Source organism: Juglans regia, chromosome 16 (genome assembly GCF_001411555.2).
Source record: "Juglans regia cultivar Chandler chromosome 16, Walnut 2.0, whole genome shotgun sequence".
Taxonomy (NCBI): domain Eukaryota; kingdom Viridiplantae; phylum Streptophyta; class Magnoliopsida; order Fagales; family Juglandaceae; genus Juglans; species Juglans regia.
The window spans coordinates 20,009,870-20,024,655 of NC_049916.1; the positions used below are offsets into that span (position 1 = coordinate 20,009,870).

At 35.9% G+C, this 14,786-nt stretch overlaps 2 protein-coding genes across 4 annotated transcripts; one reads left to right on the forward strand and one right to left on the reverse strand.

Annotated features, from left to right (window-relative positions):
* Positions 1 to 467: 467 nt before the first annotated feature.
* Positions 468 to 6,243, forward strand: LOC109009259 (beta-1,3-galactosyltransferase GALT1-like). Of its 3 annotated transcripts, XM_018989687.2 has the most exons (9): positions 468 to 653; positions 2,319 to 2,539; positions 2,635 to 3,447; positions 3,874 to 4,106; positions 4,212 to 4,493; positions 4,829 to 4,957; positions 5,031 to 5,210; positions 5,369 to 5,476; positions 5,672 to 6,243. In XM_018989687.2, exons 3-9 carry the CDS (start codon positions 2,640 to 2,642, stop codon positions 5,879 to 5,881), a joined length of 1,950 nt encoding a protein of 649 aa, XP_018845232.1. In that variant the 5' UTR covers positions 468 to 653; positions 2,319 to 2,539; positions 2,635 to 2,639; the 3' UTR covers positions 5,882 to 6,243. The 3 variants fall into 3 exon arrangements, with proteins under 3 accessions (XP_018845232.1, XP_018845230.1, XP_018845231.1); XM_018989685.2 differs by having other exon boundaries at positions 2,319 to 3,447; XM_018989686.2 differs by having other exon boundaries at positions 2,356 to 3,447.
* LOC109009260 (protein DMP9-like) lies at positions 6,219 to 7,146 on the reverse strand. The gene has a single exon (XM_018989688.2). It carries the CDS (start codon positions 7,134 to 7,136, stop codon positions 6,486 to 6,488), a length of 651 nt encoding a protein of 216 aa, XP_018845233.1. The 5' UTR covers positions 7,137 to 7,146; the 3' UTR covers positions 6,219 to 6,485.
* Between the last annotated feature and the right edge of the window lie 7,640 nt (positions 7,147 to 14,786).

Here is a 14,786-nt window from a genome sequence, read left to right on the forward strand (position 1 = left end):
CTAATTTAAAGGAGCCAAACCGGAATTTTATTCACGAACCGAGCCTACTTTAAACGACTTTTGATCGTTTACAAACATTTCATTTATAAATAGTTATGCTGCATATAATTATTTTTATGTATTTTTTTTGTATATTTATTAATGTGATTGATTAAAATAATTATTTTATATTAAAAAAAATAATATTAGAGATAAATCATTATAGTAATATATACTTTATACTTACTGCGTGACTACTTCTAGTTAATTATATTTAACACTCACTTGAAGAGATATATGATCTAAATAATATCACATCATGTATACAAAATGAATACTTTTAATAATAATTTTTATCTATATTTATTTTAAAAAAAAAGACAGTTAATTATATTAATAAAATACACAAATATAAAAAATAACTAATTTATTATTAAATAAACTAATTGAAACGAGTATACACCAACCAAGTTCAAACTGTTCTTTTATTTGCAGTCTAGTATTCACAAAAGAAAGACGACCACAAGAACCAGTTTCCGGCTTTCTCTTTCCAGTTTTCGCTCGAGACTCTCTCCAGCCGTTGAGGCTCAGCGTAGACTCTAAACGACGCTGGTTTTCTTTGCTCGCCGATTTTCCCTCTCCCTTTACGGCATTTCTCCGGGGGCATTTCCGAGGTAACTAACTTCGCTTTCCCACTCCTATCCTCCGCTTTTATACGTTTATTTTCTACTCTTTTTTTGTAGTGCTTAACGGTTTTCGTTTCCATTTCTGGACTTTTCGAGCTTCGGTTCCTTCCGCTTTTCTTTTTTTGGGACTCTTAAATTTCCTTTTCCATGCTTTTATTTATTTAACGATTTCCGGTTGCCTTTTTTTCGGCCCCGTATTGTAAGTTTAATGCTATCGGATCTGTCCGGTGCCTTTCTCGTTTGTATAAACTGTGTCTGGTTGCCGAGAAAACTCGAGTAAAGAAAAAGTAATAATACTTGAGATTTTTCGTTGTGTTGCAATGAAGTTTGATGGTGGAACCATGCTTTTAATTAGTAAAGGTGTTTGTTAACTTCAGTGTGGAACAAAAATAATTTTAAGATTCGATTTCCGTTGTTTTCTTTCTTTCTTCTATTTTCCCCCTTTTTCTCGGCAATCACTCGGGACAATATTAGATAGTTGAGCTTCCAGTAGCTGGCTGATCATTTTGTTTTTTTCTTCCTCTCTGCGTCCATGGTGGCCTTGTACCGGAATGGCAATTCAGTAAATTTGGAAAGAAGAGATTTCGTTTTGATAATTGAACAAGTTAAAAAAGGTGTATAAAATAAGCCAAATAATTATATTAAATAAAATATTTTTTCGAGTGCATGGATAACTCGACATTTCTGTGTATCATATCTCTCATCTAGTTTGGCGCAACCCTTAGGCGTTGGCTGATGTGATAAAGGCCTTGGATTTGGGGATGCTCTCCGAGGTCTAAGGTTCAAATCTCCTTGGGTGCAAACAATTTTTAAGGCCATTTAGAGATTTTTCTCTTGAATTACCTGAGATTTGGAAAAAACTCCTTGTCGAGAGCATATGCATCCTGAGATTAGTCGGGATGCTGTTTTTGGACACATCTGGTGCCAATAAAAAAAAAAAAATTTCTTGTTTGACGTTAGAGTTTTAATTTCATAAATTATATTATCAGAATAGAGTTGTAATAATGTGGTGCCGTGGGTCCTAAGTTGGATGATATAATTTCGTCAGAAAATATGAATTGTCTGCTCTATTAGGATAGGACCACTTGTTTGGCCATATTTTTTATAATATGGCTATTGAAAGAGGAATGTAACCACTCTCTCCGTTTTAACCGATGCATTATGGTGAAGATCTAGGGAAGTTGCCAACTCATGTTTATTGGCCCAGTTCTTGAAAACAAATATACATAAATATAATATATATAATATCCGTCTGCATGCCCCAAACACCTTTGGACACACAACCATAGCTTTTACTTAAAAAGTGATGTTCCTTGATAGTTTTTCCAGAACAATAGGTGAGTCAGTGGTAAATTTAGGATTATGCGGGAATGAAAACAGTGATCGATGTTTTTGAATTATTGGTTTTGATAATCATCTTAGAGGTCTAGTCATTTCAAGCTCATTGTGGATATTATCCCAGCAAAGGCTTGTTTCCAACTTCTACACAGAGATCATATAGAAAAAAACAAATAATCATCTTTGGCAATATATGGAGTGCATGATCAATTAGGTAACCTCTTACATGTTTTAAAGTTGAAAAATGTATATATCCTTTGATTTCTTAATTCTATTCGCAAACTCAATTATCCTGATTGATTGTTTTAAACATAGGTTTGGTGTGAGTATCTCATGTCAGATGTGTTGTCAGTAACTTTGCAGTGGATGTGAGAACTCCAGAGAACTTATGCAATCAATAGTCAGTCAGTCCAGAAGAACATGTTTGCATAATCTGGTACTAGATGTCAGATGAGAACATACTGAGAATGGAAAGATCCGAAGCATTTACTTCCAAGAACTGAAAACTTTCTTCTGTGTATGCATCTTATGATGTGGTATATTTACTGCTTATTTGTGTTCAAAGCACAGTTTGTTTCTTGATGCACTTTATGATCATCAACTGGTGCTCTTGCGGTTTCTTTATCCCCAGTTGCCATGGAAATCAGATTCAAAGCTGTTGATGCGTTGTTGATCAGTAGAATGAAAAAATGGTTGGGCAGTCTTTTAGTTGCATCATTGTTTATGCTGCTGATCCTGAGATACGGTGTCATGAAAAATCCTATTGGGGAAAGATATTTAACAAGTCTGTTCTCACCCAATGCCAGTAACCCTCTAGAGTTGCATGATGCTGTAGTTCCACCAGCAGTTCAAAATCCAGAGAATGCTTCTACGGTGGTTCCTGCTGCTACCATAGTCTTAAGTCTCCTTGCTCAGAGAAATATCTCTAAGGAAGAGGAAAAAACTTTGCAGACATGGAACCATTTGAAGCACTTAGTTAATCATTCACAGGGCTTACCTAATGCAGTAGACTCTATCAAGGATGCTGGAGGTGCGTGGAATAGCCTTATGGATTCAGTTGAAGAGAAAAGACTTCGGGATGGGAATGAAAGTTCACGTGGGAGAGGAAAAGAGAAGCAGTGTCCTTATTTTTTAAATAAAATGAACAAGTCAGAGCTTGATAATAGCATTTATAAGTTGAGGGTTCCTTGTGGCCTGACTCAGGGTTCTGCTATTACAATTATAGGAATTCCAAATGGTCTTCTTGGCAATTTCCGTATTGACTTAACCGGGGAATCACTTCCAGGGGAGCCTGATCCACCCATCATCTTACATTACAATCTAAGGCTTCATGGTGATAAGATAACTGAGGACCCTGTAATTGTCCAAAACACCTGGACTGTCGCTCATGATTGGGGTGAAGAGGAGCGTTGTCCATCCCCTGCTCCTGAAAAAATTAAGAAAGGTAAGAATACTGGTCTAACTGTTCATTTGACCAGATAAAACATTGATTTGATGCTTATATCTTTAAGAAAATTGATTTATTGTTTCACTTGCTTGTATCACATGGACATGCAACCTGTTAAAAAACAACTTGGTTCAGTTTTCTTTTTGGTCCAGTGTTATTCTTTTCATCATGGTGTTGAATCTTGGCAAAAAGCTTTACCATCCAACTCAATCTGGCCTTGCAGCTGGTTGTGGCCATATGCCTATTATTCACCTTCAGTTATAGCAGTCCTTGTATTCCTAATTATTTTCTTCTTAGAATGTTGTAGTCTGCAATCCTTTCCAAATACTTCTCGTTTTGTTTACTTTCTTGAGGTCTATTTGACATTACAATTTATTAATCCTTTCCTTTGTGTACTAAAACTACTTTCGTTTGTCATGCCAGTGGATGATTTGGATCAGTGCAACAAAATGGTAGGAAAAGAGGATAGCCAATTCATTGCTATCACACATTCCAACACTTCAAGACGATCTTCAAATGTGCAAGAAGGATCTAAGACCAGAAAATACTTCCCTTTTAACCAAAATCATCCATTTGTTGCAACACTTAGAGTGGGATTGGAGGGGATTCAGATGACCGTTGATGGAAAGCACATAACATCCTTTGCTTTCCGTGAAGTAATCTTCTTCTTCTTTACATTCTTGCACCAGTAGTACTTTGGATGCCGGATGGATATAAGTTTCTTTTAACCTATTCTCGGTCTTGGCTTTTTATCTTTACAGACATTGGAGCCTTGGCTCGTAAGTGAAATAAAAATTTCTGGAGACCTAAAGTTAATTTCTGTCCTCGCAAGTGGTCTACCTACATCAGAGGATTCTGAGCATATAAATGATTTAGAAACACTAAAATCAGTTCCTCTCTCTCTTCAAAGACCATTGGATCTCTTCATTGGTGTTTTCTCTACTGCAAACAATTTCAAGCGTAGGATGGCTGTCCGAAGGACATGGATGCAGTATCCCGCAGTGCGGTCAGGGGCAGTTGCAGTTCGATTTTTTGTTGGTTTGGTGAGCTTTACATGTGAACTTTATTTCATTATCAGTACAGCACTCTTTATTTGAGAAAAGTCTTCTTCCTAAAAAATTTTGGTGGTTTCTTGCTAATGTGTGTGTGTGTGTGTGTGTGTGTATTCTATCTATAGAACTCGATATTTTGTTTAAAGTGGAATACATATAACAGTTTTCACAACATGCTTAGCCCTGAAACAAGTTAGAGATTAGGGAATAGATTGCCTTTGCATGTTGCAATGAAAATTTAGCTGCTTACTACCCTCCCCCTCCCTTCTCTGAATTCTCCTGTAGGCCTATTGCTGAGTTTTAATCAAGTTTGACTTGGATTTCAGCATAAAAACCAAATAGTGAATGAGGAACTTTGGGACGAGGCAAGAACGTATGGAGATGTTCAGTTGATGCCTTTTGTCGACTACTACAGCCTTATCACCTGGAAAACTTTAGCAATCTGCATCTTTGGGGTAAAGTCTCTTGTCTTTTTTCTTAAAAAGGGATAATCGTTTGTTTGGCTCATTGACTTCATCTTTTGAACAGACTGAGGTTGTTTCAGCAAAGTTTGTTATGAAGACAGATGATGATGCATTTGTCCGTGTGGATGAAATATTGGCTTCGTTAAATAGGATCAATGTGGCTCATGGGTTGCTCTATGGGCTCATAAATTCAGATTCCCGACCAGATCGAAATCCTCATAGCAAGTGGTATATTAGTCCTGAGGTATTCTTCATTATGAAAAGCCCATATGTACTATACTTGGAAATATAGAAGTTGTATATGTTGTTCCTATCTATAGTTTTTATATTTATAGCTGTAGACCAAATATTTTCGGCCTCTTGCTTCTCACTTGTCTACCTCGATTGTGTATGCTACTGAAGGAATGGCCTGGGGCGAGGTATCCTGGTTGGGCGCATGGTCCCGGTTATGTGGTGTCGCATGATATAGCAAAAGAAATCTACATGAGATACAAAAAAGGAAATTTGAAGGTACAGTAAGCAATCTGTCATTCGCAGCACCTCTCTTAGCATTTACTTTTATGTTGATGATGGAAGTCGTTTTTAAAATTGGACTTGCAAGTTGTTTATACGGCGTAGTTTAACACTTGTTTCTCTACACCTTCAAAAAAGAAAAAGAAAATTAACAATTGTTTGCCGATCGGCAAAATGAATGCAATGTTGCAGATGTTTAAGCTAGAAGATGTAGCAATGGGAATCTGGATAGCAGATATGAAGGATGTTTTGAAAGTTCAATACAAGAAAGAAGAGAAGGTCTATCCCTTGGGGTGCAAGGATGGTTATATTGTCGCGCATTACCAAGGTCCCAGGGAGATGCTCTGTTTGTGGCAGAAACTTCAAGAAGGACATGGTGCTAGGTGCTGTGGTGATCGATAAGCATAATTAGTTACGATCCTCAAATCAAGCTTTTTGAAGGCAGAAGATAACTGGAGACTCATGGAGATTCTAACTGATCTGAATCCGACAGATCCACAGAGGGGGAAAAAAATCGTTTTTTTCCGAATTTCTTAATTAAAATGAGCGTTGGAAGTTTTTGTTCGTGAGAAGATTGGGGGTCTTGGAGGGTTTCCATTGTTGTATATTTAGAGATATTAGTCTAGTCCAGCCGGTGTACAGATACGCATTTCGCATGACCTGGAAAATCTTTTTAACGTGGGGAGAGAGACAGAGAGAGCCTTGTTCATGTATAGTACACTCAGCAATAGCATATCATAAATATACAGTACTGATTCCTTCTACTTGAATCATGAATCAGTGTTCAGTACTTCACAAAAAAATAAAAGTTAAAAAGCAGGCTTTTAACTGCTTAAAACTTCAAAAGTACTAGAAATGTAATCGATGTTTCAGACATCAATCATGAAAGCAAGAAGTTGATACATGAACAAGCAGCGTCAACATAAAACAAGAACAAACAGAAAATAACCAAATATCTATATATATATATATATATAGCGAAAGCAATAGATAAGGAAAGGAAGAATCAGGTAGCCATGCATCCGATTCCAAATCGAGTATTTGGAAAGACCAAGAAGAGACCACTGCATATAATCCCAACCATCAGAGGGAAACTCTCCATAACTTCGTCCATGTCCTTGGCATGTCCAGGAAAAATACAATCCGTGACTCGATGATCCGAGAAAGCAATCGCCACGAAAACCATTACCGACATGATCGCATGGACGAAATCCGAGAACCCAACTCTGTACTTGTCGTCCTTTGGAACTTCCACGCCAAGCCCGGCCTTGAACACCGATAGACCTTTTGGGGTCACGAACCCGTAATAGACTTTGCCGTCGGGACCTCGGAAACTGTCTGTGAAGTGAAAGAAGAAGCACGAGAGGGTGCAGAGGCCCAGAAGGGCGTAGATCATTTGGGTGCTAACCGGAGAGCACTGACCGTTGCCGGAGACAGACGGGAGGACCATCTCAAACGTGAGAAGGGTCCCCGTTGGAAGGAAGTTGACGAGCATTGAAGTTTTGGATATTGTTTTCTGCACTCCCTTAGCAACTGCTCGCCTTTTCCGGCCAACCTGAGCAGTGGCCTGGGAAGAGGATGGGATTTGGGTTGATTCTTCGGTGGGAGAAGCGGTGTAGATGTTGACTCCGATAGCGTCTTGAGGGTTGGGCTCCATTGTGCACACGTACAATACTATCCGAAGTGAAAGAGACAATTATATATGGAGACGCCGAGTGTTCGCGGGGTTGGTTTTTACAGTTAAAAGGTTGGTTTAATAACTGACTGGGAATTTCAAATTTTGAACGACATTATCAAACGGTTATCAACTGCCTTCCAACCGTTTTACTTCATTCTTTTTTCACGAAAAAAAAAAAATGGAACGCAAGGACAACGTGTCACGAACAGTTTTGTTCATTACGAAATTAAACTATGAAGAATGCTTAGGGCCTGACAATGTAAAATTCTACCGACAGGCCAGAGGATGGATGAAAATGTAAAAACTGTCGGGAAAGAGATCAATAATTCATAATATAAAATTCATAGTGAACAAAACTATCAAAATGCTTAGGGACTGATCTTTAGAGGATAAATAGAAGGGAGGGAAATTGCATTTTTAGCCTTTTAGGTATGCAAGTTTGTAATACTTTTTTAAAAAAAACGGATTTTGTTACCTAAAAGTAAGTTTACGTATTAATTTGCATATTAATATTATTGTCTTCGTATTTTAAATTTAAATTAATATTATTTTTAATAAAATCTACTTTTTGACTAATCATATTAAATGGATGTACGTATTAGTGCGCATAATCGTTTATAATTAAATTTTTTCTTTAAAAAATTAGATAAATCTATAACTCACATCAAAATTTTAATTTTTTTTTAATAATACGCCATTTTTTTTTTTTTATAAATGAGTGCACAAAACTTATTTCAGATTACTGAAGAAATAGATACTCTGACTCTGAGCAGAAGATGGAGACGCAGCAAGTGCTCACAAGTTGTAGATCATTCCACAACCTTCCATGGGGTGCACGCTTCTATTCCCAACTTCATGTCTTCGTCCCTTTCCATCTATGACACTTCACCGTTTTGTGCTTTCTCTGTGGGTCTTTTGACAATTGTAGTTGTGTTCTCAGTCCCTATGGCTTCTGGACCTGAGGTGTTGGAGATTTCTTCCATGTTCGAACGATTGGGGAGGAACCGAGACCTCTCTATGTTCTTACCTTTAGGTTGAGTTTGGGTATTAACTAGTAAGGCGATGTCAAATATTCTATGAATAGTAGTGAAAAAATAATAATAAAATATTTAATAGTAATGAATAATAATAAAAAGTAATGAAAAATAATAATAAAAAGTATGTAAAAATAATAATAAAGCGGAGCCAAATCTTGGGATTCACCAGCCCAAGACGAGACCCACAATCTCTAGACCTCTCACGATGCTTTACCCACAACTCAATGCAATAGAGTCATCCTCGTCAATCACCACAACCCCTTCACTAGAGGTATGGTGGTGATTGACGGCGCTTTGAACCTAGATTCCTTGCTACACGATGTGGGTGTTGTTCGAAAATTATAATGAAAATAATGGAATCATGAAGGTAGAAAATAAAAATATGGACTCCAAGGTTTGATTGTAACGACAATTTATTTTAAACATATTTTGTTCCATTTTCAACGTGCTATAGAGTATTGATAAAATTATTCTCATGATACAATGAATCTCTCTCTTTTATCGTTGTTCTACAATATCACTTTTATAGAACAACTCAGAAACACAAAAGAAGAACTCTAATTTATCTTATCTATTCTAAAATCTAAACATATCAATTCTTTTATAACTACTTATGATGCATTCCAACGGCTAAAAAATGACTAATTTTCTTTTACGTAACAAATGTAATCTAATATTTCATTCTTCATATATTTCAATGAGTTAATGTTCTCCATCAATACATAAGATTTTATTTAAACATATGAAAATGAAATACTTCATTATTATTTAAAACACCCAAAAATAATTTTATCATTTTAATAAAATCTAAAATTCCCCCACTATTTGAAATAATAATTAAAAAAAAATTCTTTTGCATATGGATGAAATAAATTACTTCAATGAAGGTGTCTTTTGGATTTGAACCTTCCTAGTATAATTATATTATATCAAAACTATGTCAAGGTAATCAGTGAACGTATCTTGAACTGATGACCTGATTAGACTAGCTCAGTAGAATTCACACAATTATTTTCTAATTCTCCAGGTGTTTTCATTTAACTTGCACTCTTATAACCTTGTGCATATCCCAGTTTCATGAGAGCTCTAGGCATGGTCGGTACTGTAGGAAGCGGCCATACTTCCACTCTCACATAGGTAAGTTCATCTTAGGTGATCCTATTTTACCTCGACAAAATTAGTACTTTATGAACTTATTAAGAGTTTTACTCATCCTTTAATCTCCAGAAATTGTTAACACTAGTATACATCTCTTAGGAATTAAGGTGTAAAAGGATAATTTACTTTTAAACAATTATCTAGTGTTAGACAACCATCACTCTATTGACTTGTTGATACCCCTTGAACATTGCCAGTTTTTCAAGTTCAAGGTTGGGTTCCCATCGTAGGCGATTTAATTTATAGACCTCAACCCCAGTCCCTTTGATGTCTTATAGATCATATCTCTTAGTAGGCATTTTGTTAACGGATCTGCCAAATTCTAAATAGATTTAACATATTCAACAGTAATCACTCCATTATTGAGTAATTCACACACATAATTGTGCCTTAAACCAATATGTTTTGATTTATTGTAATATGTCTTGCTTGTAGCTACTCACAAGGTTGCCTCACTATCACAAGAAATCGTTATTGCAGGAAATGGTTTAGTCCAAATTGGTAATCTGCCAACAAATTCCTAAGTCATTATACTTCTTTACATGCAGATGCTAAAGCAATAAACTTAGATTCCATTGTAGAATGAGTTATACAAGTTTGTTTCTTTGATCTACATGAGATCGCAACTCCTCCTAACATAAAAGCCCACCTACTTGTAGACTTAGAATTTGATTCTACACTATTCCAGCTAGCATCACTATATCTTTCTATTACAACGGGTTCTCTTTAATAGTGTAAACCATAATTCATTGTCCCCTTCAGGTATTTTAGAACTTGAGAAATAGCATCCCTTTGCTCTTTACCTGGATTGCTAGTAAATCTACTTAGCATCCCAATAGCAAATGCAATATCAGGTCTAGTACAATGCATAACATACATTAGACTCTCTATCACACTAGCATATTCTAAGTGGGATCTACATCTCTTTGTGTTTTCTCTCAATTTAAGACTATGAACATAAGGAGTTTGAGACTGATTTTTGGTCTTCATGACCATATTTCTTGATCACTTTCTCAATATAATGAGATTTTGTCAAGGATAAACCATTGATTGTCCTCACAATCTTGATTCCAAGAATCACATTAGCCTCTCTCATATCTTTCATGTCAATTATTGAGGAAAGAAACCTTTTAGTTTCTTCTTTACATTGAAGATTACTTCCAAATATTAACATATCATCAATGTACAAGCATATGATCACACAATCATTATTATCTATTTTATAATAAACACATTTATCAGCATCATTCACTCTAAAACCAAAAGATGAAACTATTTTATCAACGTTTTCATCCCATTGTTTATGAGCTTGTTTTAAACCATAAAGAGATTTAATCAATTTACAAACTTTCTTTTCATGACCAGCCATGATAAAACCCTCGGGTTACTCCATATAAATATCTTTATCTAAGTCTCCATTTAAAAAAGCAGTTTTTACATCCATTTGGTGAACTACTAGATGACTGAGAGATGCAAGAGAAATTAATATTCTAATAGTGGATATTCTAGCACTAGGAGCATATGTATCAAAATAATCTATACCTTCTCGTTGTCTATATCCCTTAGCCACTAAATGAGCTTGGAATTTATTAATAGAACCATCGACATTAAGCTTTTTCCTAAAATTCCACTTACCTCCTATTGCTTTTGAACCAAGAGGTAAATCAATTAGTTTCTAAGTTTGATTTGAAACTATTGATTACATTTCATCATTTATAGCCTCCTTCCAGAAAACTACATCTTGTACTGATATAGCTTATTGGTAAGATGAAGGATCACTTTCAACATTAAAAACAAATTTAACTTCCTTAGTCACCGCACTTTAATCTCCTTCTATGAGATAAATGAGAAAATCAGGGCCAAATGATGTTCCTTTTCAAGGCCTCTTGCTTCTCTTTAGTTCAAACTCATTAGAAAGATCAATTTCATTTTTAGAAGTATTTGGAATATGAACACGAGAATTAGGGGTGTAACCGGTCCGGTCCGGTTCGGTTTTGGACAAAATCTAGGACCGAACCGGTATGTACCGGTTTTGTATTTTTCAAAACCGATTACGCCCCGATTACCCTCCTAAACCGGTACTTCCGGTTTTACCGGTTTCCGGTCCGGTCCAGTCCGGTTTTCCGGTTTTTTTTAAATGTAAAAAACATATAATAAAATGTTAATTCTTATTATAAAATATTATTAAAAATTTAATATATATATTATGCTTAAAGCATATGATCAATTAAATTTTTATCTTTAAGATTAAACTTTTATTTTATAAATTATAACAACATTATCTTATATATAATTATATTAATAACATATGATCAAATAAATTACAAATGTTCATATTTAAGATTAACATTTTATGTTATTATTTATAAATTATAATATAAAATTTTTTCATATATGATATATAATTATATATATTATATATAAAAATTTAACATATAATTATATATTATATATATAAATATTTTTATATATATTATATATAAAAATTTAACATATAATTATATATTATATATATAAATATTTTGTATAATATATAAATTAATTTTTATATTTTTTTTTTTCCAACCGGTCCGGTTCGGTCCGGTCCGGTCCCAAAAACTACGGAACCGGAACCGGACCGGAACCGGCCGGTTTTCATAAAATAGGAACCGGTTCCGGACCAACCGGTCCGGTTCGGTCCGGTCCGGACCGGTTTTCCGGTTTTCCGGTTTAAATTTACACCCCTAACGAGAATCATTCTTTTGAAAATCCGACTTAGTTAATTTTCAAAAACTCTCATATATCTCATTTGAATATAGGTCTAAAAATATATATGTCATACTATTTTGAGAATATCCAACAAAAACACATCTATATGTTTTGGAACCCGATTTTAGTCTTTTAAGATCTGGTTTTCAAACATAGCTTCACCCCACAAGTTAAAGGATTTTTTAAAATCTTCTTATGGGGTACTCGGTTTAAAATATAACATGCAGATAAAATAGCTTCAACCCACAAGTTAAGAGAAAGACTAGAACTTAATAGTATAGCATTCAATCATTTCAACAAGAATTCTATTTTTTCGTTTGGCTATTCCTTGTGTTGTGGTGTATAAGGAGAAGTGACTTGATGATTTATCCCATGAGTTTCACAAAATCTTGTAAAATCATTTGATAAATATTCACCCCATAGTCCAACTTCAAAGCCTTAATCTTTTTTCCTAGCTGATTTTCTACATCGGTTTTGTAAATCAAAGAAATTGAAAAAACTTCATATGTACTCTTAAGCAAATGAACATGTGAATATTTAGTACAATCATCAATAAACATAAAAAAATACTTATTACCACCACGAGATTCAACATTTTTAAGATTACAAACATCACTATGAATAATTCAAGAATTTTAGATTTACGCTCAACATTTTGAAAAGATTTTCTTATTATTATTGATTGAGCACAAATCTGACATTTTTTTAACATTATCATCAAAATTAGAAATCAAACCAAGATAGAGGTGGTGTTCTGAGTCTGACGTTTGCCATGGAAAAACTCCAAGAGATGTGGGAGAATTTCCAGTTGAACGAAGAAGAAGGGGTGGCCATAGACTTTGAAGGGGAGGGGCTTCCAGAGGTCCTTCTCAAGGGTGATCGCAATTTGATTAGTAAGATTTGGTCGGATAGGCAGATCGGGAAGAATATAGTTGAAACTACAATGGCTAAGGTTTGGAGGCTTAGGAAACCTGCTACTTTCACTGAAGTGGGGAGAAACATATTTGTTATCACTTTTGCTAACCATGCAGATAAGAACCGTGCGGAGAGTGGTAGACCATGGTTCTTTCATGGTCATATGTTTATGATGAATGCATTTGATGGTTACACTCCTCTCAACAAGATGTCCTTTGATGTTGCTGCATTATGGGTCTAATTTCACAATTTGCCTTTGATTGGGATGTCAAGTGAGTGTGGGGCAAAATTGGGGAGTTCTTTAGGAGTGGTGGAGGAGGTGAAAGGGAATGTGGATGATATGGGGTGGGGTATGTTCCTTCATGTAAAAGTCTTATTGGACTTGAAAAAACCTCTAGTTAGGGGACGCATGATCACGCTGCAAGGGATGAAAACTTGGATTCCGATCAAGTACGAGAAGCTACCGCATTTTTGTCTGCAGTGTGGAAGAATTATTCATGAGGGAGTAAGGTGCCAAGTATCTATTTCTATGGAGACTGATAGCAGGCAGTTTGGAAGCTGGCTACGTGCAGAGTCAGGAGGTCGGAAATTTTTTGCCTCTTCTCAAACATGGAATAGTTCGACGGAGAAGAGTAAACCTCTGGGGAAGGGGAAGTCTATGGCGACGGAGGGCGGCGAAATGGCTGCATTTAATTTGATGTGTAACGGTGAAGATTCTTTTGATCATTCAGTAATAGGAAGCGGAGTTTTAGGCAATGATGCAAGAGGGGATCAACAGGATACTAATCCGAAGTCAAATGGGGATAAGGGAGATATGTTAAAGGAATCAGGCCTTAAAGAAACATATATGTTACAGAAGGAAAGCTATGATCATGAGGCTCCAGTAATAGATATTTTGGTGGGAGGCAGTTTTAACGGTAATTTGAATAATGTCACTATAGAAAGTCTTGTGGTGGGTCGGGTGAATGAGCGGCTTCTTTAGCCCAAGAAAATCTAGTATGTGAGGCCCATCAATCTTCCATGATGCCAAAGTGGATGTCTACTCGAAACACTTGGAAAAAATGTGCTCATAATCCAGGGAAAAGTCCTAATAAACAGTCCATGACTGCATGCAAAAAACGTATTCTTGAAGAAGGTAACAATGTTTCTCTACCAAATGAAGGAAGAAAGAGGAATAGGTTGATGGGGGTGACCAAAGGAGATTCTATTACTCTAGTTACTATGAGTCAAGATCTTGTTCATGCTAATTTGACATCGGTAGAGGCTGTTGAGCAGCCCTGCCGAACCCAATGATGCTCCTTAGTTGGGACTCCCGTGGGCTTGGGAACCCACGGGAAATTCGAGTCCTCACTGATTTAGTTAGAGAGGAAGGTCCCCAAGGTCTTGTTTTTACAAGAGACTAGGTTACATGAAAAAGCAAAGCAATGGCTCAAGTATAAGTTGGGCTTTGAGAATTGTTTGGCAGTAAGTAGGGTGGGGAGGAGTGGTGGAATTGCCTTCTACTGGAAGAATGATATTAATGTGATTATTAAGAATTTCTCAAGGAGTCATATTCATGCCTCTATTCATGATACTAATGATGCATGCGAACCTTGGTATATCACTGGGGTGTATGGGCAACCTGATGCTAACAGGAGACATGAAACTTGGAACCTTATTAGATCCTTAAAGGTGCCAAGAGATCAATGATGGCTTTTGATGGGTGATTTTAATGAGGTGTTGAGCAGCAATGAGAAAAGTGGAGGGAGAGATAGAACAGACAAGCAGATGA